Source organism: Magnolia sinica, chromosome 3 (assembly GCF_029962835.1).
Source record: "Magnolia sinica isolate HGM2019 chromosome 3, MsV1, whole genome shotgun sequence".
In the NCBI taxonomy this organism is placed as follows: Eukaryota; Viridiplantae; Streptophyta; class Magnoliopsida; order Magnoliales; family Magnoliaceae; genus Magnolia; species Magnolia sinica.
The window spans coordinates 32,215,022-32,238,134 of NC_080575.1; the positions used below are offsets into that span (position 1 = coordinate 32,215,022).

The 23,113-nt window shown below is 37.6% G+C and overlaps 2 protein-coding genes, 1 long non-coding RNA gene and 1 pseudogene across 6 annotated transcripts; 2 read left to right on the plus strand and 2 right to left on the minus strand.

The window, feature by feature from the left end:
- Positions 1–8,762: 8,762 nt before the first annotated feature.
- Positions 8,763–9,784, minus strand: LOC131238846 (uncharacterized). The gene is made up of 4 exons (XM_058236441.1): positions 9,586–9,784; positions 9,364–9,504; positions 9,069–9,172; positions 8,763–8,953 (listed from the first exon to the last, which is right to left on the minus strand). Exons 1-4 carry the CDS (start codon positions 9,782–9,784, stop codon positions 8,825–8,827), a joined length of 573 nt encoding a protein of 190 aa, XP_058092424.1. The 3' UTR covers positions 8,763–8,824.
- A 2,365-nt stretch (positions 9,785–12,149) lies between these two features.
- Positions 12,150–14,882, plus strand: LOC131241497 (probable LRR receptor-like serine/threonine-protein kinase At1g53440). Of its 3 annotated transcripts, XM_058240277.1 has the most exons (8): positions 12,150–12,283; positions 12,367–12,438; positions 13,434–13,505; positions 13,632–13,703; positions 13,798–13,869; positions 14,383–14,454; positions 14,620–14,685; positions 14,802–14,843. In XM_058240277.1, exons 1-6 carry the CDS (start codon positions 12,267–12,269, stop codon positions 14,384–14,386), a joined length of 309 nt encoding a protein of 102 aa, XP_058096260.1. In that variant the 5' UTR covers positions 12,150–12,266; the 3' UTR covers positions 14,387–14,454; positions 14,620–14,685; positions 14,802–14,843. The 3 variants fall into 3 exon arrangements, 2 of the variants coding, with proteins under 2 accessions (XP_058096260.1, XP_058096261.1); XM_058240278.1 differs by lacking the exon at positions 13,798–13,869 and having other exon boundaries at positions 14,802–14,882; XR_009169067.1 differs by lacking the exons at positions 12,150–12,283; positions 12,367–12,438 and adding an exon at positions 13,296–13,341 and having other exon boundaries at positions 14,802–14,831.
- Positions 14,883–17,223: 2,341 nt separating this feature from the next.
- LOC131239791 (uncharacterized) lies at positions 17,224–19,944 on the plus strand. 2 transcript variants are annotated; one of them, XR_009168389.1, is made up of 3 exons: positions 17,224–17,436; positions 17,529–17,675; positions 18,891–19,944. It is a non-coding gene; the product is annotated as an uncharacterized LOC131239791 (long non-coding RNA). The 2 variants fall into 2 exon arrangements; XR_009168388.1 differs by having other exon boundaries at positions 17,267–17,436; positions 17,541–17,675; positions 18,891–19,943.
- Positions 19,944–21,831, minus strand: LOC131238847 (DNA-directed RNA polymerase V subunit 1-like; annotated as a pseudogene).
- Positions 21,832–23,113: the final 1,282 nt, after the last annotated feature.

Genomic DNA, 23,113 nt, shown 5'->3' on the forward strand with positions numbered 1-23,113 from the left:
ATCGCACAATCAAGCTCAATCATAAAGACTCTAAATTTAATGTGGAAAAACCCTTATGGAAAAAAAAAAACTACGACACAAAGTGACAAATATCACTATGAAAGAAGTGTTAGTACACTAATTTTTGTACTCTATTTGTCAATCACTTGAGTCCTTATGTCATGTAGTCAGTTAATCCCTTGGAAAGTGATGACTAGAGACACAAGCAATGAGAAAGCATTAAGGAGAAAAGAATATCTAAAAGATGTACCTTGGTGACCCTAACTCTTGAACCAAAACAACCATTGACATCTAGATGATCTAGACTTAATAAGAAAACCTAATTAATCATCTCTTAGCCTTAGAAACCCAATTGGAACATGATAAATAAGACTAGTAGAGGTGTGAAGCTGCTGTGAAAACAAACTCCTAAAACAGTAGTTTTTGATGTTGTTTGATGACATCGAGCCGCCATTGAAGGTCCCCTCAATGTCATTAATCAAGAATCATATGTGTCAGGTAAAAAGTCATGTTTTCTCAATGACATCATAGGTCAAGTTCGATGGCATCGAAGGTCCGTCGATAACATTGATTAAGAGTCAGAAGTGTCAGCATGAAATCACATTTAATTATGATTTCTTTGATGGCATCAAAGCCACCTTTGATGGCATTGAAGGTTAAGTTTGATGGCATTGATCGACAGTCAGAAGTGTCCAGCATGAAATGACATTTAATTATGATTTTCTCGATGGTATTGAGGCCACCTTTAATGGTATTGAAGGTTCGTCGATGTCATCGAATAAGCAAGTCAGATATGTCTTGCAATAATATGTGATTTTCTCGATGGCATAGAGGTAGCCTTCGATGGCATTGACAAAGTCGTTTATATTTTTTGACCATTGGAACTTGAACCTTTTATAAAGGACATTCAGTTCTTGGACATTTTGATGGGTTTTTGGTGTAATTGAAGCTTAGGTGAATCCATATTCATATCCCTCATCCCAAGCCTCTATACCATTGAGTTATAAGCCATCTTCCCTGTCATTAACACTTTATTTAGGATTCCAACCTCAACCATGAAGATGTGCATGAACTCTTCCATTTTCTAGAGATTAGACATATCCCTTATAGGCATATAATTGTCTAAATCCTCTAGAAGACCCATCTAGGTGAATCCCCTAGGAAATACAACTTTTCATTAGTTGTAGAAGATTCAACCAACCTCCCATCACCTTCGTCACCTCAAAAGAGTACTACATGCAAGGTGGTTGATCTTGGATTGAGTGGTCTGCCCATAACACCAACATTGGTGGTGTGTTGATTTCACCAATTTCTGTAAGTCCCACATGATGTACTTGTTATATCCACATTGTCTATCCATTTCGCAAGATCATTCTAAGTCACGGGCTCCAAATTGTGAGAAATCTAAAGCTCAAGTAGACCGCACCATAGAATGGATTGGGGCTAATGATACTCATCGTTAAAACCTTCTTAAGTCCACCATGATTTTTTATTTTTATTTTTTTCCATATAACTTAGGTCACACAGACTTGGTTAAAGGGAGAACGCAAATTAAAAATTTTGTGCCCCCTAAAAGTATTGGGTAGTCCACTTTGTATTTGCCTCTTATTTGGGCCCATGCCCTTTAATAATCCAAAAAATAAATGGATCACTTGGATATAGCAGATACATCATTGCGGGACTCATAGAACTTGGTGACGTCAACACGTCACTATAGCTGTACATGGCTCGGCCACTAGCTGACCCTAGCTTGAACTCGTCTCGGCTCGGTCCTCGAGCCTGATTGGCCAGCTCGATTCGGTTCGGTCAGTAGCTTGAGCCTTTGTGGCATTTTCTCAAACACATGGAGTGCACCTGCAATTTCTCAGAGTATGCAAAACAACACCAACAGTTTATAAGTATTTCATCAAACACTCAGTAAGAAACATCAAAATCAAGATACAATGGTAGTTTTATCATGTAATGTTTCTTTTTTTTTTTTTTGGTAGTGATTTGTTTCATATCCATACCTTCCTCACCACCAGTCGATCCCACAGAGAATGTATGCACTTGAAACAACACTTCGTTGAGTCATTTCATCAAACATTGGCGAGAAACATCAATATTAAAATAACCGAGTCATTGAACTGGTTTGATCTGAGTCGATTCGAGCTCAGACAAGCTTGAATCAGCTTGAAATTTTTTCGAGCTATAACAATCATCTCCACTCGTTTCGAACTCAGTTTCAAACCGAGTCGAGTCGAGCTTTTTCGAGTCAAGTCAAGTGAGTTAATAGAGCTAACTTGGTTCGTGTACAGCTCTACATGCCATCGATGTTGGTGGTATGCGGCACACCACACATTCCGCTTCTCCAACTAGAGATGAGTATGATTTGCCTACTTCACGATGGAGGATTTTACGCTTGTGTTGCGGCCATTACACAGGGTTACTAGGGAGCCCACCTTGATGTTTTTATTATGTATCCATAATATCCATCCACTTTTCTAGATCATTTTAGGATGTTATTCCAAAAATGAAGTATATCCAATTATCAGGTGGACCCGATTTTTCCAGCTCTCTTCATCCTTACGTCGGAAGTCCTAGGTAGAGGCTTCCAGCACCTAGTATGCAGTGGATCAAGCCTCCCCTTCTCCACGCGCAGGAACTGCCCAATCATCTCTCACCAACTTTTTGCAGACGACATGCTGCTGCTGGCAAACGCGGGTAAGGCCTCCCTAACTAATGTTGTTTCCTTCCTCAAGCTATACCAATCAGTCTCAGGCCATCTTATCAGTAGCAGGAAGAGCTTCTTTATCCTCTCTACGTCGTAATCCCAAAACTGGGCTAGATCGGTGTAGAATATTCTCGGCTTTAGGCAGGGTGTAGCTCCTTTCTACTACCTGAGAGTTCCCATTTTCAGAGGAAGATCGCGCAGCTCCTACTTTCGTCCATTAGTGGAAATCTTTTAGCTTAGAATATTGGGTTGGAAGGCCAAACTACTCTCCCAGGTGGGCCGCGTGACCCTTATTAGTCACATTCTGAACAACCTCCCTATTCATGTGATGGCTGCTACTGATATCCCTTCTTCTCTTCTGAAGGAGCTCGACAAGGCTTCTTTTGATTTCTTCTGGGGCTGGGATGGGACACGTAGGTGCTGCCACTGGCTCAGATGGGAATGTAGTGCTCGCCCAAAGGATAAGGGTGGCCTCGGTATCAAGAGCCTAGCTTGCGTCATTTAAGCTTTCAAGATGAAGCTGGCTTGGATTGCTTTCAACTCGCAGGTGGATTGCATCTGGGCGAATTTTGTTAAGGCCAAATACCCGTCAGACCTCCCCGCTGCTATGGTGTTAGCCTTTCTCCCCACGCATCGCCGATTTAGAGAAGGATTTGCTCCTTACTACTTGAGATTGTTGCCAAATGTTGCTGGCTGATTGGGAATGAAAATCTTCTCTTCTTGACTGATTCATGGTCGAGTCTCGGCCCCTTGTCTAACTGTGTCCAACTTCATTCATAGCCGCTTTCTCTTCTGGTTCAGGATTTAATTAGTCCCCAAGGTTGGATTGATCCCTCCACTGTTCGCACCCTCCTCCCATCAAAAGTTGTCAATTAAACTATTGATGAAGGTATATGTACCTCCCCAGCTGCAGATATAAGAATTTGACCCCTTTCTCTATCTGGCAGATTCAAGGTTAAATTAGCTTGGGACATTCTTTGGCCGATCGGTTCAAAGTATCCCTGGGCCAAATGGTTTTGACATCCTCTCATCCCCCTGAAGATCTCTTTATTCTCTTGGAAGATCTTCCACAGAGCCATCCCGGTGGATGACAGATCCCTAGCCAAGGGGGTCCATCTTGCCTCTTCTTGTGTCTACTGCCCCCTTCCTCTTTGGCCCTCTGTGGAATTGATCGACCACCTCTTATCTGACGGCTGCTTAGCTAGGAAAATCTGGGACCATTTCCAACCTTTCTTCGGGGTCCCCTCCTTGCCCATCTCTGCCATAGACAGGGCCTCCTCATGGTGGGCCCCCCTCTTTGCATCCAACCGGCTTAGTACTCTTCGCGCCACTCTCCTTTCTTTCATTTTCTAGGAGACCTGGCTTGAGAGGAATAGATCCTGCTTCAACAACGTCATGTTCAGCCCCAAGAGTCATCGTCCAGGTTCACCTTTGGATCGAGAGAATCGGCCCGTCGCTGCCCCTGCCTAATTTTCCAAACAGGCACGTGCTAGCCCTCCTGGCTCATCTGCGTATCTCCGACTCGACACCACCCCCTAAATCAGCTCGCATTGTGAAATGGCTTAGACCGATGTTCAGTTGGATCAAAATTAATGTCGATGGGTCTGAGCGAAGAAACTTTTAGCGACGAATATTTTCGCAGCTAAACATCATGGATGAGACTTTTAGCGACGAAAATTTTCGTCGCTAAAGGCTATAAACAATTTTCAAAATTTTTTAAATGGATTACTTTTAGCTACGAAAATTTTCGTAGCTAAAAACCCTGGATCAGACTTTTGGCGACGAATATTTTCGTCGCCAAAGGGAGCATACAAATTTTTCAAAAATTGTAATGGATTACTTTTAGCTACGAAAATGTTTCTAGCTAAAAATCACTAATGAGACTTTTAGCAACGAAAATTTTCGTTGCCAAAGACTGCAAACAAAAAGTACGAATGGCTTACTTTTAGCTACGAAATTGTTCGTAGCTAAATATTCTAGATAAGACTTTTAGCGACGAATATTTTCGTCGCCAAAGGAAGTAAACAAATTTACAAAATATTGGAATGGATTACTTTTAACTACGAAAATTTTCGTAGTTAAAAATTCCCGAATGAGACTTTTAGCGATGAATATTATTGTCGCTAAAGGCTGCAAACAAATTATCAGATATTTGGAATGGATTACTTTTAGCTACGAAAATTTTTATAACTAAAAATCCTGGTGAGACTTTTAGCAACGCAGATATTCGTCGCTAAAGGTTTTAGCTACGAAAATTTTCGCAGCTAAAAATCCCAGATGGGCCTCTAAACTTTTGGCTGGGAATTGATACTGGGTGGGACAGTGACGGAATTTGAACCGTGTCAATTTGAGAATCTGCCATCACCGATTCCAAGAGCCCAGCTAAAAGAGGAAGATTGATGTCTGGCAGGAAGTCCATTATAAAAGTTCTGCTTATCTATCAATTAAAAGCCAACCGTGAACTGCTGGGGGAAAGGCTAAGATGCTGATAATGTTGCTGCAACTGAAAAGTAGAAAGTTGTTTATGATTTTTGGCTATTTCTCAAAGTAACAATAGATAACAACATGTCTGAGTCCTGGATCCCTAGTTACATTCGTTGGCCACCCTCCTTATACTACCATGGCCTCTACAGTTCATTCTGAAGTGCATTGTGCAAGAAAAAATTCCAAACCATAATTTGTAAACTACAGTACCCATGCATGCCTAGCATATGTATCCCAGACAAGCATTTCAAAAGTACAGCATTGCGCTTAAAATAGTAGTTTCCAATTGAAAGAGTTAATTGGGGCCCATCGTGAAGCGTCTAGGTAACATGGACGAAATGTTGGAACAAAAGAAATCTTAAAACTTAAAAGAATCTTGTTAATCTACTATATCTGGGTAATCCATTGGTGTAGATGATAAGAAAGGCATTTGATAAATCCAAATACGTGTGGCTCTTCAGGCAAAAGTCAATTTTTTATGTAACCATATGGTATTGGCATCTTAAAAGTAATCAGAAAGGTGAAGTGTCGACCGCTTAATGTTTAAACATTAAAACAGCTTATTGTTCAACTCCAAACCATATTCTTTGTAAAACTAGCATACAATGACATATAAAATGTCTGACAAAACTTGCAACTGTATAAATTGTGCTACCTGCATACCTTACCTAGTCACCATGTCACGAATCACACGTGGCACTAAAACAGGAACCTTTTTGTTGTTAGCATGCAAGAAATGCCGAATCCTTTCCATAGCATCAGCCTCTCGCAAAAAGTCAAATTCATATCCAACCTAGAAATGCATACACACAAAAATAAAAGAGCAATGAATTTTTATTTTTATTTTTTTTTAAAAGAAGGTTGTAAATCATCCCAAAAAGACTTGCATACAAAATATCCATGCAAACAACTGAAAATGGATAGTTTCAAACTTTCAACCTGGCAGGTCTCACACCAAAGGAATCTTCCATCAACTCAGAAAGTAATGCTGATCAGTGAAGGCAACATTGCAGGAAATCAGCACGATCGCAACTGAGGGTTTAAATGAGTTCAAAAATATTTTGGTTTCATTTTCTATATTCAGTATCCTCCAAGTGTCCCAATCGCTTGCTATCACCCAGGTAGAAAGATTATCATTATAGCAGCTTCAATTATAACAGCATTAGTAGCAGGGAGGGCAATGGCGAGATTGATATAAGGGCCATGATGTCAAGGGCTTGTTACAGCTTACACGCCCAAGGAAGAAGGTTGGGGGATGTGACGATTCAGCAGAGATGTATATCCTAGCCATTGTATTAAAATCTTCCCGACCCATCAAGATTGTTAATGTCAGAAACAAAACATATTTCTCAGAGCCTGAAATCTTTTTGGAAGGACGAATTGCTTCTAAGAGGAGGAGAAACAAACACTAGTCAAGGGCCAGAGATTATCAATACACGTTTTGCAATTTGTATTGATATCTTGGTAAACCATTCCCATAACGGTTTCCTAAACAAAACCCTGTGACAGTGAATGACGTGGTTTTCTTAATTATTGTTGATACCAAGTTTCTAAATAACAGTTTCCCAGGGGTATGCACTCTAATACAGCCGACATGGGCCTATATTTTACTTTTGCCCCCAAAAAAATGTTTAAAAATGACAGGAATTTTGTGTGTAAGTTTAAAACAGCAGAATGTATGATTGTGTTTCATGTATCCAATGGTTTATTGGACCATTCTTGGGTAAGAGTGCTGATGGTTAATATTACTTTTCACAGTGCAAAGTTTCAGTTATGTCTCTTCTTTACCTTCCATTTTCTTCTTAACAAGAAAATCCATATTTACTAATATTCCCATTTTTCTATTTTTCAAAAGAATGAGTTTGGACTCCGAAAGCGTCGGCTCCAGCACTCTTACTTTCAGCCCAAACCCTAACCATGGACTCTAAAATTACCAAGTACTCATAAACATTCATTGCAAGCATTTTCTGTCTATGTGCATGGCGACCATACTGTTAAGATCAATCCTCTTATTTTCATTTACAGAAACTAGTGGATGACAAATTATGTGTAACATACAGAGATGGTTCAGCCACTTGTGCAATTAGGGAAGGTTCAAAAGGACAAACATATTTGAAAGTTGGTCAAACCATAAACAGACGTATTATGGACGAAGACATTGTTTTCATTAATAGGCTACCTAGTACTAATAAAAATTCAGCATGTAGTTGGTCAAAATGTAGCATGTATGTGATTTTATTGTATATGTATCAGCCTCGATAATTTAAGCATATCATGGAATTTGAATCCTTGGGCATTTGATATGTATGCTTACCCTCTAGAGTGCATATTCTCTAAGATTTGATATGTGTTTTTTTATTTGAATCGTTTGGCATACATTTCCAGGTCTGGAACTATGAGAAAGAGGTTCTCCACAACTATGAAATTAAAATGACATATGATAGTGAAAATTTTAGCCTACCAACAGCTGTTCAGGCAAATAAATTTCTCTGTGTGTAAAGGTACTTGTGGAGAGAAATACCAATTCTACCATTCCCAGGAAACATAAAAACCAGGGAATGAATGCCCTGGCAACCAAACAGGCCCTAAGGGGCACTTCTTGCATTGATATTTTTACTTTTCTATAACCAGACCTTTTTTTCTGGTTATAGAAAAGTAAGTAGACCTTTCTTCTGACGATAGAAAGCAGACCTCTCTTAAGCCTTTGACTTATAAATGGTGAGGAAAGTCTGGGGGTTTCTTCTTTAAGTTACTCAACGTTCATGGTCATTACAAAGTAGATTGTGGATCTTTTAAATGGTGGATTGTAGGGTCCTTCCAATTGAGTCGGTGAGTTGTATGGAGGTTGCTCCCTTTAGCTTGTATGTGGGGAATATGGAAAGAAGAAAGTAGGTGAGCTTTCTTGTAATATCTTGTCATTGATATTTGTAGTGAAGGAAAGAATTGAACACTTCATCATAAGTTAAGACTGGTACTGAAGCTTTTAAGGCACCAATGCCTCAATATGGGGTGGTGGTTGGAACTTGGTCATTTTTAATTATGTCAAGCATTGGGAGAAGATTGACCTTTTGGTGCCTAGGCTTGTGAAAATTGAATATGGAAGTTCAAGGGGGAATCTTGGTGGCTTGGTAGTTGGGGGTGTCATTAGAGAAGAAGCTTGTTGGGTTGGTGCAGCTTCTTTCAATCCACTTAGGAAAAACAAAGCCAAGGAAACATACAGGCTGATGAGTCCATATGCACAAATGGCTTAAGATCCTGTTGATTTTTTTCTTTATCTTTTTCCAAATGTTCCACCAGCGAAAGTTCCCACTGTTTGCATTGAGATGCATGAATACCACTTGTATTGTGGGGCCCAGTTAAAAAAGTGAATGATTTGATACTTTGGCAGCATATGATGTTTGAAAATCACCTGAAAAATTTCTTCATTAATCAGCATAATTTTGTGTAAACACCCACTAAACTACTTTAGTAGCAGTCCACTCAATGAGCTCATCATTCATCTGTAAAATGTGAACAGCAGAACCAAACGATGGGATTAGGGAAAAACATTTTACATTTCCTTTTCTTGAGGAACTGAACAATGCATGACCCAGCTCAACTGCATTTTGATCTGGGGGGAAGATCATTTCAAGCATTCCAGATAGTTTGCATACATGCCCTGCCATCAAGGATCAATGGACAATGGACAAAAGGATCTCCTCCATAGAACAATCCCAGCCATCCAATCCAACAGCTTATTTTTTTTCTTTTCCTCAACTGGATACGGACAGAGAAAAATCAGATCTTGAAAATAACATAATTAAAATTTATTTTTATTTTTATTTTTAAAATTAAAATAAATAAATAAATAAATAAATAAGAAGAAAGCTACCTGATTGAAGGAGAGAGATGGAAACGGATGGAAGGGAGCTCTTTTCGGTAGAGAAATTGACAGAGAAAAGTCATTGAAATTGCTTCTTTCTGATTCCATTTCATCTCAGAACACCAAAAGAAAAAGATACTTAGAAAATGGAGGGAGAGTTGAAGTGAACGAAAAGGGTTTTAGGAAGAGCACAGAAAGAGCATTGTCTAGTCTTGAACACAATAAAACTGGACCAAGCTCAACTAATTGCTAAATCCCCAAATCCACAGATTGCTAAATCCCTAAACATCATGGTGGGACCCACCTAGCTTCCAAACGCAGAAGTTCCTGGGGTCGGGCGTCGCAGGAAATCCGCGTCCGAAAGAAATTCCCAAAGTTGGGAAGTGCTCATCTGATGAATGATCGAATTTCTCAGCCCTTGTGTCCAATCCAGCAGATTGGATGGCTGAAATTAGGTCGAAATTTAAACAGAAAATATTCCAAAAAGAAAAAAATATAAATCTTAGGTAAAAGGAAAAATCCATACCACTTCTCTTCTTCTTCTTCGCCCCCGAAACGAGAGAGAGGGAGAGTTCTTCTTCTTCACCCAAAACGAGAGAGAGACAGAGAGAGACTGCAGCAGAGGGAGGAGGTGTTTTGAGGGTTGAGGAGTTTTTTTGTATACTCTGGCATACTGTTGCGGTTAATACACGGGCAGCTAAGAACTGCACATGTTGCGCGTACATTGACTCGAATTAAACTGTCCAAACTGAGTGACCTGTTGTACATAAACCATCTTCCAAAAATCAAATTAGTTGAAAAATCTTAACCTCTGATTCGAGTATACTTGTCCGCTTAATCTAGGCCATTGGATTTTTTTATCTCGACCATCCAGTAAATGCTACCGGTAGAGGTGCTCTGTGGGCCCCATAATTATTTTTTTTTCTTTTATCCATTCCATTCATTCATTTTTTCAGATCATTTTAGGGCTTGATCCCAAAAATGAGGCAGATCTAAATCTCAAGTGGACCATACCACTGGAAACAATAGTTATTGAATGCCCACCATTAAAAACCTCATGTGCTAACTGTAATGTTTATTTGAAATCAAACACGTTGATCACGATCATACAGACCTGTACAAAGGGGAAAACAAATATCAGCTTGATCCAAAACTTTTATGGGCCATGAGAAAGTTTTAATCCCGGGCGTTCAATCAAACAATGTTTCTTATTTGAGATCTGAATCTACTTCATTATCAGTTAACATGGATGAATGGAGTGGATAAAATAAATAAATAATGGTCGACCCCACAGAGTTTACTCTGATAAGGGTAACGAGTAACTCACCTAAATGTAGTGGAGAAGAGTTTCTTTAAAACATTCATAATCATATATTGGGCCTGCCTAAATGTGATTCACATATCTAACCCATGTATTATGTGTGTCCCACTTGGATGAGGGGTCAGACCAAGTTTCACCTGCATCCAAAACTCGTTGATACAAATGAAATACAAATCATCATTTAAGCCATATCCCAACTAATTGGGGTGAGCTCGACCATGTAAATAATCTTATCAATCTCAAACCCGACTTAAAAGCTTAGATCCAATGATTCGATAAGTGCACAAAGCCAATTGGATTTAGGTCCAGGTCTTCAAAAATAGGATCTGGATCTAAAAGGATTTGGACCTGACAAGATCAGGTCTTTTCTCTGGTTTTACATAGTAGAGATTTGGCATAAAACCTATTGGTGAAAAGCTTTTTATCTCTTAACATGCTCATCTACAGCTAATGATTAAAAACCTTTAAGAAATCCTAAAAAAACATGCTTTCTCTAACATGCTCGTCTATATATATATAAATTTTAAAATATTTTATAATAAAACATCATGGTGATCCCCGGGAAGATTGCAATGGTTAATGTATTTGTTCTTATTGTTTCCCCATAGTATGGCCCACTTGGACAATGGATCTATCTCATTTTTTAAATCTTATTCTATCATGGTTCGGAGAAAATGATGGACAAAGTAGATTTTACACTGTTATTGTAGTTAGCGCACAACAATTCATATTTTATTGTGTTTTCTCTTCTTTCATATCTTTTTGATATTATAAACATGAGGGATGTCAAATAAACATTATTATGCACCCAAGGAAGGCATCAACAGTGGAAATCATTATTCCACACTATTTTGTATTGCATGGTCTACTTGAGTTTTAGATTTATCAAAAATTTAGGATTAACTCACATTGTTTCTCCATTTTTCAAGATCATTTTAGAGAACTATTTAAAAAGTGATTCATATCCAAATATTAATTAAATGAACAACACCACAAAAAAGGAAACAAATTGGCTATTTCCCTGACACCATCCACTGGCTTGTGGTTGGTACTCTATGGACCCCACCATGATGTATGTATTTAATCCATGCCGTCCATCTATTTTTATAGATCATTTTATGATATAAGAGAAAAAATGAGGTATATCTAAATCTCAAGTGGACCACATTACAAGAAAAAGTGTTGGATGAACGTTGACCATTAAAAACGTTATGGGGGCCATAAAAGTTTTAGATCAAGCCGATATTTATTGTTTCCCTTCATCCGGGTCTTTATGACCTAATCAACATATTAGATTTCAAATAAACAATACAGTGGACCTTAGGAGGATTTTAATAGTGGATATCCAATCATTATTGATTTCCTGTGGTGTGGTCCACCTGAGACTTATATACCTATCAATTTTTTATAAAGCCCTAAAATGATCTCTAAAAATAGATGAACAGAATGGATGACACACATACATCATGGTGGGGCCCACAGAGCACCCACCACCAGTAGCCAATCCGTCTCCCAAATTTGGGCGCGCGCTCAAAACAGAGCCGCGCCCAAAGAGAAGTATTTCACTCTCTCTCTCTCTCTCTCGCTTTTATTTTGCCTCGTAGCAAATATTGGGGTCTTAGATCGTAATTTCTGCTTTTGTCCAACAGCGATCTTTCTCGCAACTATCTCAATGGCTCGATCCCTGCAGCATGGGCTTCCCTTCCTCTCACTAATTTGTAAGTCCTCTTCCATAATTGCATCTGGAATCTTCTATAACTAATCTACAAAACCCTCTCTTCCTCTCTCACTCTCTGAGGGACATACCCGAAAAATTGTTTGAACATTGCAGGTTGCTTTTGGGAAATCACATTTCTGGAACAATTCCAAAGGAGCTAGGAAACATCATGACACTCAAGTCACTGTATGTGATTCACAACTTTCATTTGATTAGGCAGATGAAATTGCGTTTAGCTACTATTATTCATGCAATTCGTGAGTTTGCAGAGTCATTGAAGTTAACGAGGTCGAAGGACCTCTTCCTCCAGAGCTTGGTAATTTGCGCAGCTTGGAGAGATTGTAAGATTCTCTGTTTTGCCACTGCAATTTTTTTTAATTTTTTTTCAAATAGTGACCTAATTCTCATTTCATAGTTATCTTTCAGGGAATTCATATCTTTACTCATCTTGATTGATATTTTCCATTAGCATCTTTTCTTTCTACTTTTGGTAATTCAGGAGTACAAATTTGTACTGTTGTATCACCAATGTTGAAAGAAGGTTGCCATTATCAATCAGGGCAGGTGCAAATAGTGTCACCCTTATCTTTATTACATTTGAGCAGCTGCTAAGATTTGTGACCTGAATTGAGAATCTCTAAAATTTAAATGTTATTTATTTATTTATTAGTTCTGGTTGCCTCCTATGTCCTAATTAAACAGAAAATGTGATTAATGTGTAAATATACGCTGGCCATTGTTAGGTTACATTGGTGAACAGAATGGCTGAGGGTCAACCAATTGCGAAGTGTTTATGCTATTTAACACTATTAGTTGACGGTCAATATGTGGTGTTGAGAGGACTCCACGACCATTTTAAGGAGTGGAATGCCCTGCTGGGTCCACACCGCGTAGCAGGTGTGGGCCTCACTTATCACCACCATTTGATCATGATCAGTTGGTAGTGATTGGCATACAGCCTATGGTGATAATAAACAATAGGTGTTTTTTTTATTAAAAAAAAAACTTTTTTCCTAACATAATCCAATATATTACTGGTGCAGCCTTGCTTGTTCGAATAACTTGACAGGAGAAATACCTATTACCTTCGGCAACTTGAGAAACTTGATGGACTTGTATATCAATTCTTCACTAGTCACTGGGGTTGTCTTTTCCATTTAGAAATTATAAATTATTAAACTCCATTCATATTATTTCTGTAAGATCCCTGATTTCATCGGGAACTGGACACGACTCAAGAGGCTGTAACAACTTTATTTGATATGTTTTCAATGTAAATTGCTTCTTGCTTCTATATGAGAACATCTATATGAACCGTGATTCTAAACCACTGCAGGCATATGCAAGGCACATCTATGACGGGACCTATTCCTTCCAACATCTCTTTCTTGGTGAATCTAACTGAACTGTGAGGGCACATTCCACGTTCTTTTCTTGCTGCTTTATTACTTGGAATTTTCTTGGATTCATACCCAGCCTTGGAAGTGGTATGAAATGAATTACTTTATTGAATCCAATATATTTTGATTTTCAGGAGGATATCTGATTTGAATGGATCGAGCATGCCTTTCCCTGCATTGGGGGATATGACCAAAATGCAGAAATTGTGAGTTGAATGGATATACCCCTGATGGCATAAATATATCATTGTTCGTTACTTCTTTTGTTCATGAAGTGTCTGTCTTGCTCATATACTGCAGGGTACTAAGAAATTGCTTGATTTCTGACATAATCCCACAATATATTGGGACAATGACAAATCTGAAATCCTTGTAAGTTACTTTGGACAAATCTTTTATACATGGCCTTTATATATTTCTTTTCCCATGCCATTGAGTGCTGACTAGGCATTGTTAGATGCACAATATTCTTAAGTTTGGATGGTCAACTCTAAATTAAGTGATGAAAACATAAAATGAAAGTTGAAGATTCAGCTCCATGAGTTGACATGCAAATCACGACCACTGTCCAGCCAACTGTTTCATGGTTTGAAAGAAGTTAAATTAGGAAGGGAAGTGCAAAACTGAAGTGATTCGACGACAAATTCATGGTGATTTGGCCTTTCACTTTCATTTCTATGTTTATTTTGCTGTGTACTGGCTAATCCATCATGCTACTGGACAAGGAAAATCCTTTTGTGCATTCCATGTTCTTTACAATATACTACAGTCTTCAATCTCATGGCCTGCTATGGATGAGAACACGCATTGAATACATGTAACTTACAAATTCATTTCAGAGAGAATCTTCCCCAGTTTTTTTCTAATGATAATTTTCTCTTGTAGATAACTTACCTTTAACAATTTGACAGGAGAAATTCCAAGCAGCTTTTCAAGACTCTCAGCGCTAGATTATATGTAAGAAAATAGACATTCATTACCAAAATTTCACTGATTCTCTTGCTAGATACTTCAGGAAAATGGACAATCCTTCTGTAATTTTTGGACCCTCAATAATGCTTTAGTGATATTTTTGTCGCAAATTAGAAATCCGTCTCATGATATATATTGTTTTTAATGTAGGTATCTTACTAGCAACATGCTGACTGGGGTCATACCCTCTTGGGTCCGAGGTAGCAACCATTACTTGTATTACTCAGTAAATCTCAAATTACATTTCACTGGCAACAGGATCTGTATATTTGATGGCTTCTTTTTCCATGCATATTAATGTTTTGTTAAACTCTCTTGTGAGATTACTTTAGGCCTTTCAGATTCCTACTGGGTTATTATTTTTTCCACTCCTGAAAAGGCATAAACATAGCATTGCATGATGCTGTCTTGCACGGACTTATCTTACAACAATTTTTCCAGGCCTGATATAACCCAATGCTCAGTAGGAAACTTGTAAGAACAATAATTTTCCACACTTTGTTTGTTTTCCTTTTCCCGGAGTGCTATGTCCTTAGTTTTTCTCTTTCATGGATGTTCCTCTCTATTCATATGCAGGAATTTTGCTCTATCCTTTGGTAGTTCTTATTTCCTTTGCTTCTATTATAAATTCTGTTTATTCTTTCTGTCATTACACTGATTGTTTCAAAGATTTTATTTCGAATGGAGCTTGGATATTAGGAACAATGTGTGATCTAGGTTGTATGAATGAAACTATAATAGTTATCAATTGCATCTGGTTTATTTACTCAATGTTAACCATCATTTTCTGTTGCAAAGTTACAATCAGTATCTGTTCCTGTTTCTCTAATATGTATCTAATATTGAACTAACTCACCAAGTTGTTCAAGTGTTGATATATCATCATCATACAGGCACCGGACACCTAGAATGCCTTAAATGAGAAGCAACGATAGCTGGTGAATGCCAACACTAAGGATAGAAGCATCTATGAGCAAGTAAGAAAGCTTATTTCTACATGAAAAGTTGAATCTAATTAATGCTTCTTACATTGGTATGACAGTGTTGCCCACACCCAATGTGAGATGTAACCAAAATAAAATGCTTGTTATATATGTTCAACAGGCCTATTAGATATCCTTGGTGACCATCTATCTTATGGACATGTCTTTGCAGAGATCTCTTCTTATGTCTGGCAGCATTTATATTCAATGTAAATCCAGGCCTTTCATCAGGTATGTCTGGTTCCCAGTTGGGCCATACATGGGCATCAAATCTGGATTGCCAGTTGACTTGGTTTCCATTCTTACCATACATACGTGGCTCATCTCAAAAAAAGAACCAACCTGATTTTTCTAGCCGCAGCACATACACGGTGGCAACCACTAGATAAATTGGATCTTGCATACATGTAGGGATGGTAGTAATTAGAATCCTACTCACACACTTCTTATTGTAATTGGTGCATTCTTGCACATGTAATTGATGCATTCAATTGTGAAAGGATTTATGACCCACACCTCCTTATCCAACAATCAAAACACTAAAACCAGAAAACAGAAAGAACCAAAATTAAAGAGAAAAATGAAAATTAAACCAAAATTGGACACATGCCATGATGGTTTGTGATTTGAATTTTTGGTGAGGAAACTTGTTTGACAGTCATGTTGAAGGTGATGCTTTTGTCCTTCTGTATCATATGTATGCAACTGATGCTTGATGTGGAAATCTGGCCATTTTGAACCTTCTCTAATTGCATAAGCGGCTGAACCAGCTCTGTATCCACTAGTTTCTGTAAATTTGGATGTTTGATGGTTACTTGCCATTTAGTATTGAGTGGTTTTTTGGAAGGCTTAATGTTGTTGAAAATGAAAAAAAATATTTTTCTACTCTCTAGGAGTATTTTCATGCCATTTGGCGTTGGGTAATTTTGCGCATTGGAAGGCTTACTGTTGTTTCCTTCTTAGCCAATTTGGTTGAATTGATTTATGTGAGCTTACTATTGATCAAAAGAAATAATATACATGAGCTTACGTGTCCCTGTGTGTGGTCAAAGGGGCATGGGATCCAATGTTGACAGAACAAAGGTCATTGTTAGTACTGAAACTGCCCCTCTTTTTTTTGCTGTTGAGATTTTATCATGGTTCCATGATATCTGTTTATTCTAGAGGAATTTCAATCTTTGTTGAAATCATCTGCAAATTGTTGTGGTCTTGTATCATGGATAGAATTTGTTTCCACAAAAGAAGATTTTGGATCTGAACTAGCTATAAGTACTATAAGCAGATTTTGACATTTTGCTTGTAATCTAGTAAAATGCACCATTACTCACTTGCATTTGTGTATTGTATGTTAATATCCCATTACTCTCCCCTGCATTTATGTATTGTATTTTAACGCATGTTTAGATGTATTCCAGAATGAGAATGAAATTGAGTATGCATCAGCTGGTGCACATTCACTGGATTTGAGCTGTTTGGTGCATCTAGAAAAATATTAATAGTTGGATGTGCTAATTCTCATCTGCAAAATGTGCCACATAAAACATTTCTGTTACAGGTTCATTATCTATCATTGTGCTTTCTCCATGCAAAGACCTCAGCTTTAACAGCTTCATTATCTATTATTCTTCCAAAGATGTCACAATCCATGCATTAAAATCTGTAAATATATATGAATGCACTGTTATGTCCTGGAATTCTTGTATATGGTTTGGTTGATTGTTCATTTCTAGCCACAAGGCCATTTTTGTTGTATTGAGGTGGATATGAACTTATATCATCTTACAGGTTGCAATCGACTGTATGGTGGAGAGTTACAATGAACCTGCCTGGGTTCTTTCTGACTAACCAAAGAAGTCAAACAATTAACGCCTAATAGAACACCTACATGAGAAATTTCTAAGCACCATCATCGATAATTTCCTTGAAAATTTTCCCACCCTTTATATAGATGTGAAAAGTCAACATTAGCTCTCAAACAGTTGAGGTTTGTACACTACATCAGTTCTCTTCTATTTGTTTTCTTTTCTGATTTCTTTCCTCGAAAGTTTTTGCTTTGTCCAACTTTTTCATACATAGTTTGATCTGCAGACGGTTGGATTCGCTTCTTTCAAAGTGGGGATTATGTTCTTCTAGCGAACATGTTTGCAAGTGCTAGCCAATGGAACAAAGTGACAAGAGTGAGAGAGGCAATGAGAAACAGAGGAGTTCAGAAACCAGAGCCAGGTAACAGCCTCATCGAGCTACATCCAACAATTTAGCTTGAATCAGAATTTTCAAGGACTGTTGTGGATGCATTTCTTTCTTGTGTAGCAGATTTTCTATGTTGTTAGACTCCCCTCTTCTCTTTCTGTACTTTTCTCTCCCAACTTTTTTTTTTTCATTTTCCTTCTCCACCTGATTTGAAAATAGAAAGGGAATTCATATTTATTACTCTCCTTCCACTGATAGACAATTCACTTTCTAGGATAAAATGGTAAATTCAATAGAGCTATTGCATCTATTTGTTTTTTTTTTTTTTTTTTGGCACCATTTAAAAATTGGCAGTGACTCATCCACCTTACATATCAGATTGATTTACAGCTATACACACCATCCAGATTGTGGATCTCATTGTTGATGGAGCATTTCTAAAATCAGACATTTCTAAATCACACTGATCAAGCAATCCTAACCATCCAATTAAAGGATATCATATGGATAGATGGTTAAAAATAAAAGTAAATGGTCCAAATTTGGAAGGACAAATCTGATGGTTAATGTTATTTTCTTAGTGAAGATTTTTTATTATGCACTTGTGCTCCATCCATAGATTTGGATGGTCTGGATTGCCATACAAGCATGCCATGTGTATGTCTAAAGTCTCACCACCATTTTATAAATGGTGCAAAACTAACACTTGACTCCCCTTGCTCAAGACCTGACAGATGACTTTTTTTTTCTTTTTAAATTTATGGGCAGTGAAAATTGTAATGATGGAGAAATTCCAAGTATCGCATGGTAGCTTATGCTGAAATGAAAAATGAGATAGTGCCCATATCTGATGATCAGGATTCCTCTGTTGTGAAAAATGAGATAGTGCCCATATCCGTGAAATGTTCTATTGAGGGTAGGCTGAACAGTAGGACAATTTTTTGCGTTTACCAATGATTGCTAGGTTGAACAAATTCTTGTTCAATGACCTTTATGGATATTGATCCCAAAAACATTTTAGTGCACTGTTTCTAGTCTATATCCATTATATTATGAACTTACGTTTTGTGTTTGCTCTAATATAATAAGATGTCAATTTTAGATTTCTTCTCTCCCTCTCTATGCTTGAAAGAATGGGATTTTGGTTCAAATGCATAAGATGGACATTGAAATCATTGGTCTTCTTTGATTTTTTTTTCTTTACCATTTCTTCTGTAAAGTGCTTCTAAGTTGTTTGAACTGATGTAGGTAAGAAGTTCTGGACTGTGTTTCATCTGCAGCCTATGCGTGATCAGAAGGTACAATTCCAAAAAAATATCATCTAATTTCACATTATTTCCATTGCTTTATGATTATACAATTCCAAAAAAATGAGAAGCAGAGGTTAACAGTACACAGACTGCTGAAATTGATGTTTTACCAATAGATCACTACTATGATGCCTTAGGAGGGCCTGAATTGGATACTCTCAGGGTACATGGACTTTTGTTTTTTTTTTTTTGCTGCTACTGTTGTTGTGCTCCATTTGCTTCGTTCAGCTGACAGGATATCATCTCTATAATTATAAATGTTGTTTCAAAGCAAGTGTGGAGTGCTACTAATTTGGAGAGATCTGACATAAATAAAGTCTTCTATTGGTACGAGAGCATAATCAAGTTCTCAAATCTGCACTTGATTGAAAAAGATCTTAATGGCATTAGTGCTAACATGGAATGCATATGCAAAGTTAGTTATTTATGTGCAAAAAAAGAAAAAAAAAAAGGAGAATGTGGTCCCGACCCAATTGAGGAAGTTATGCCCAAAGTGTAGTTAGCATAGTGTCCCAGTGGGAATCAGAAGTTTAACTGGTAATGGTATCATCTCTCCTTGATAGGGGCAATAGTAATGGACTGAAGACAACTGAATCTGCTAAGGCATCTAGAAGACAGTCCATCAATTTATTATTATTATTATTTTTTCATTTTCTTCAGATTCTGAATCTGCTAAGGCATCTAGAAGACAACTGAAAGAGACAATCTACTCAGTGTTGTTTGATATGAATGTTCCTGCTGTTTGTAGAAGAACTGTAGGCATGGCAGCTGAGACCACTTCTCATCACATTATTGTTGAAGTGTGCAACATTCGCAGGAAGACAAATAAATCTTCTTAAAAAAAGGTGAAAGAGCGTGCTTCTTTCTCCCAAAGCAATTTATAACCTCTTGACAAGAGTGCAGGATCTCATCCATGCTCCGCTCGAGTACTTTCAAGCGCATCTTATCAAGGTGAATGTGGCCAACAAGGCCTGTATCCGCTTCTGAACTTTCAGGTATTTGTCGATGCCTTTAAAGCGACTTTTTTCAAACGATTCTGAACTAAATATGCTGCATTCTCCTTGCAATGCATTTTCCCATAGAAGCACTCATTCAAATATAGAATAACTCTCCGATCTATAATATCATTCTTGAAGTTAACTTTGCACAAAAGTATTTCCTTCATCGATTCCCATGAAGAGTTGTTGCTCTGAGAAGAATCAAGAACTGCTTTATATGCAGGATTTGATACTGCAGTAGCAGCTAATACACCAACTGGTTCACCAGCAAGAGAACTTCTAGGACTATTTTCGTCCACCTGTCCATACTCAAATTGAATTATAGGATTGCTGCAGAGGTTTCTCACTGTCCCATCATAACAGATAACGACATCTCTAAGTGTGGCCATTAGATTTTTAAACAAAGTTCCTGGTTCAGTAAGTCCTCTAGAAGAACGGATCAACACTTCCCTGGATGATATGGAATGGACCAACTCTTCATAGGGGGTCAGACCTTGAAAAAAGGAGCTCTTAACTAACCCAAATGCCTTAGAAGGATAGTCAACACCATTAACAGAATACTTGTTTTGGAAGTGGAAACTCATATCACCATTAACAGAATACTTATTTTGGAAGTGGAAACTCATATCACCATTAACAGAATACTTATTTTGGAAGTGGAAACTCATATCCTCAACCAAACGCCTTGAATAAAACTTCCCTCGGTCATAAAGTTGAAGCCCCAAAAAGGCAAGTTGTTGAACAACCTTGCTGATAGCTGAATCATTTTTAGAATCTATCAAATTACCCAAAGCAGATAGCTTTAGAATACGAGTCACAATAGGCAGTTTTACAGTTTCAGGTAGCTTTCCACTTGCAACTTTACAAGTTCATTGTAATTTGATCTCAAGTGAAGCAGCAAAGGTGATATGTCCTGAATCTTCTTCTTTATATCTTCAGTAACAACCTTGGGAATGTCAAAATCATTCAGGCCAACACTATATCCTTCTAAAAAGAGAATGTCCTTCAGCAATGGCTGCAACATATTAAAGAACTTAACAGCCTCTTCTGTTCCCTTCTTGTCAAGAACAGAAGTAACAATCTCTGTGAATGATGACTGCAGTAAATCTCTATTGAAATCAATCCTCACCATTTCACTTTTACTGATCAAATGCCTCTCCCCAAAGCAGTCAAAAAATGCAGGTAAAGCACTTTGTACCATTTGCAAAACAATCCACAGAGGACCTGTATGGTGAGCCTTAAGCAAAGCAGGTTCCAGTAAACTGGTGAAACACACATAGCCAATTGTTGCGCAGTCGCTTTGTTCAAGAAAAAAGTCCTAAACATGAGTTTCAGTGACAATAAAGAATCATGCACCAGTTGTAAATTCAGACTGCCACTATGAGAACTACGTATTTGCTTTTCAACACTAAACAGCTCCAAAACTTCTGCCTTTGCTGGTAGAGACTATGGATAAAATATATGAACACAATCCCCATCAAAATTCGCACCTAGGGGAGCACAAATAAGAGGATTGATCTTAACAGTATGGTTGTCATGCACATAGACAGAAAATGCTTGTAATGAATGTTTATGAGTACTAGGTGGCCTATTAATGAAAACAATGTCTCCGTCCATAATACGCCTATTTATGATTTGACCAACTTTCAAATCTGATTTAGTTTACTTTGATTCTCTTTTTTCCAATTCGGTTTTGAAAATTTTGAATGTTAGAGAAGTGCTACTGTGATTTGTCTGGATGTATTTAAGTGACTATTTTGTGTGTTCTCTACACCATAATGAAGGACCACAGCTGGTCACAGAAAGTTGTGAGGTGCATTGGACACAGAAGGCTGAAGGAGATCTAATAGTCCAATGCTCCTGAGCTTTCACAAAGACCATTTTTCAGTGAAGCTATCATCTAGAAATGCAATAATCATTTCAGTGAAGCTGAAATGACCAATTTGAAACTATCATAGTATTTGTATTGTGTGATCATTACTCCAAGTTCAACTAGAAAGGAATGTAATTGCAATTTGTACTCCATTATGAATAACACTAACCGTCAATACAGTTCAATCATTGCCACCTAATTGAACTGAACAATTGCAATCCAACTCAGGTGTGTTTCAAAATGCAGCGTAAAAGATGCATTTAGATCAATGGATTATTTCTAGCCTGGTGAACCTGTGATTAGCTCTGTTTTGAGCTTGTAGATTATCTTTGCATTAAGTCGATGAAACTCAATCAGGCCTTGAAAGATTTGAATTTTATTTTGTATTGTGACTTGAATAAAAGATATGATGTCATTGAGAAAACCCAAAAGCCACAACTCAGTTTTTCATTTTTTCTTTTTGCAATGGCTATAAGTACATGCCTTATCAACTTTTGGCTTGCCACGTCACGATGGAGGTGAGTTTCTTGGTTGTTAACTGGTAGCTCTTTATTGGAAAGTATTCTTCTTCATCATGGTTATCAAACAATTCCTGTTACAACAAAAGTGGCTAATGTGCCAGTCCATGTTGGCATTGAGTTGTAGTTTGACCACCAAGTGTGTCAGGTTTTTGGGTATCACTCTGTGATTAGAGTTCATAGAGAACCCACAGACATGTTATGGAGTCACAAATCATATGCCTGTTTCCAGTGACTAGTAGAGATGATGTCACATGATTTTCAGTTCAATTGGCAGGTGTATTACAGTGCAGAAACACTTAGTGTGCCAGTGGAGATGATAGAAGGGAAGTGTGAAGCTAGAAAGAAGCATGATCTTCCATCTTTGGATGACCCTGCAATCTTTGAGCATATCTTCTTTAGTGAATACATGTATGATCCTTCCAAATGTTGGGTGGTGTAGATAAAAGAGAAAGATGGCGATGATGTTAAGATGCAAGGACAAGGAAACAAGTGTACATGGCTATGGAACTTGACTAGAAAGTAGGTGGTAAGGAAATTGTCGAAATAGGAAGAAGACGATAATTTTTTGTATATTTGTTTATTATGTTAAACTTATATGTATTTATGCATGAATGAGTGTGATGCGGATAAGATTGTTTGTGTTTGGATGAATGTACTTTTATGTTTGGATGGATTTTCTTGTTTGGGTTTAGATGGATGTGAATGTGAATGTGATGAAATATATTATATAACAGGTGTATATCAGGATGAATATGATGAAATATATTGT

Excerpts from the sequence above, each read along its gene's own strand:
- LOC131238846 (XM_058236441.1), bottom strand. The coding sequence starts at position 9,784 with ATGTACGCGCAACATGTGCAGTTCTTAGCTGCCCGTGTATTAACCGCA. Across the intron at positions 9,505-9,585 it reads GAAGAAGAAGAAGAGAAGTG|CCATCCAATCTGCTGGATTG; the intron begins GTATGGATTTTT and ends ACCTAATTTCAG. Across the intron at positions 9,173-9,363 it reads CTTCTGCGTTTGGAAGCTAG|ATGAAATGGAATCAGAAAGA; the intron begins GTGGGTCCCACC and ends TGGTGTTCTGAG.
- LOC131241497 (XM_058240277.1), top strand. Across the intron at positions 12,439-13,433 it reads TTGCGCAGCTTGGAGAGATT|GCATATGCAAGGCACATCTA; the intron begins GTAAGATTCTCT and ends AAACCACTGCAG. Across the intron at positions 13,506-13,631 it reads TTGGTGAATCTAACTGAACT|GAGGATATCTGATTTGAATG; the intron begins GTGAGGGCACAT and ends TTTGATTTTCAG.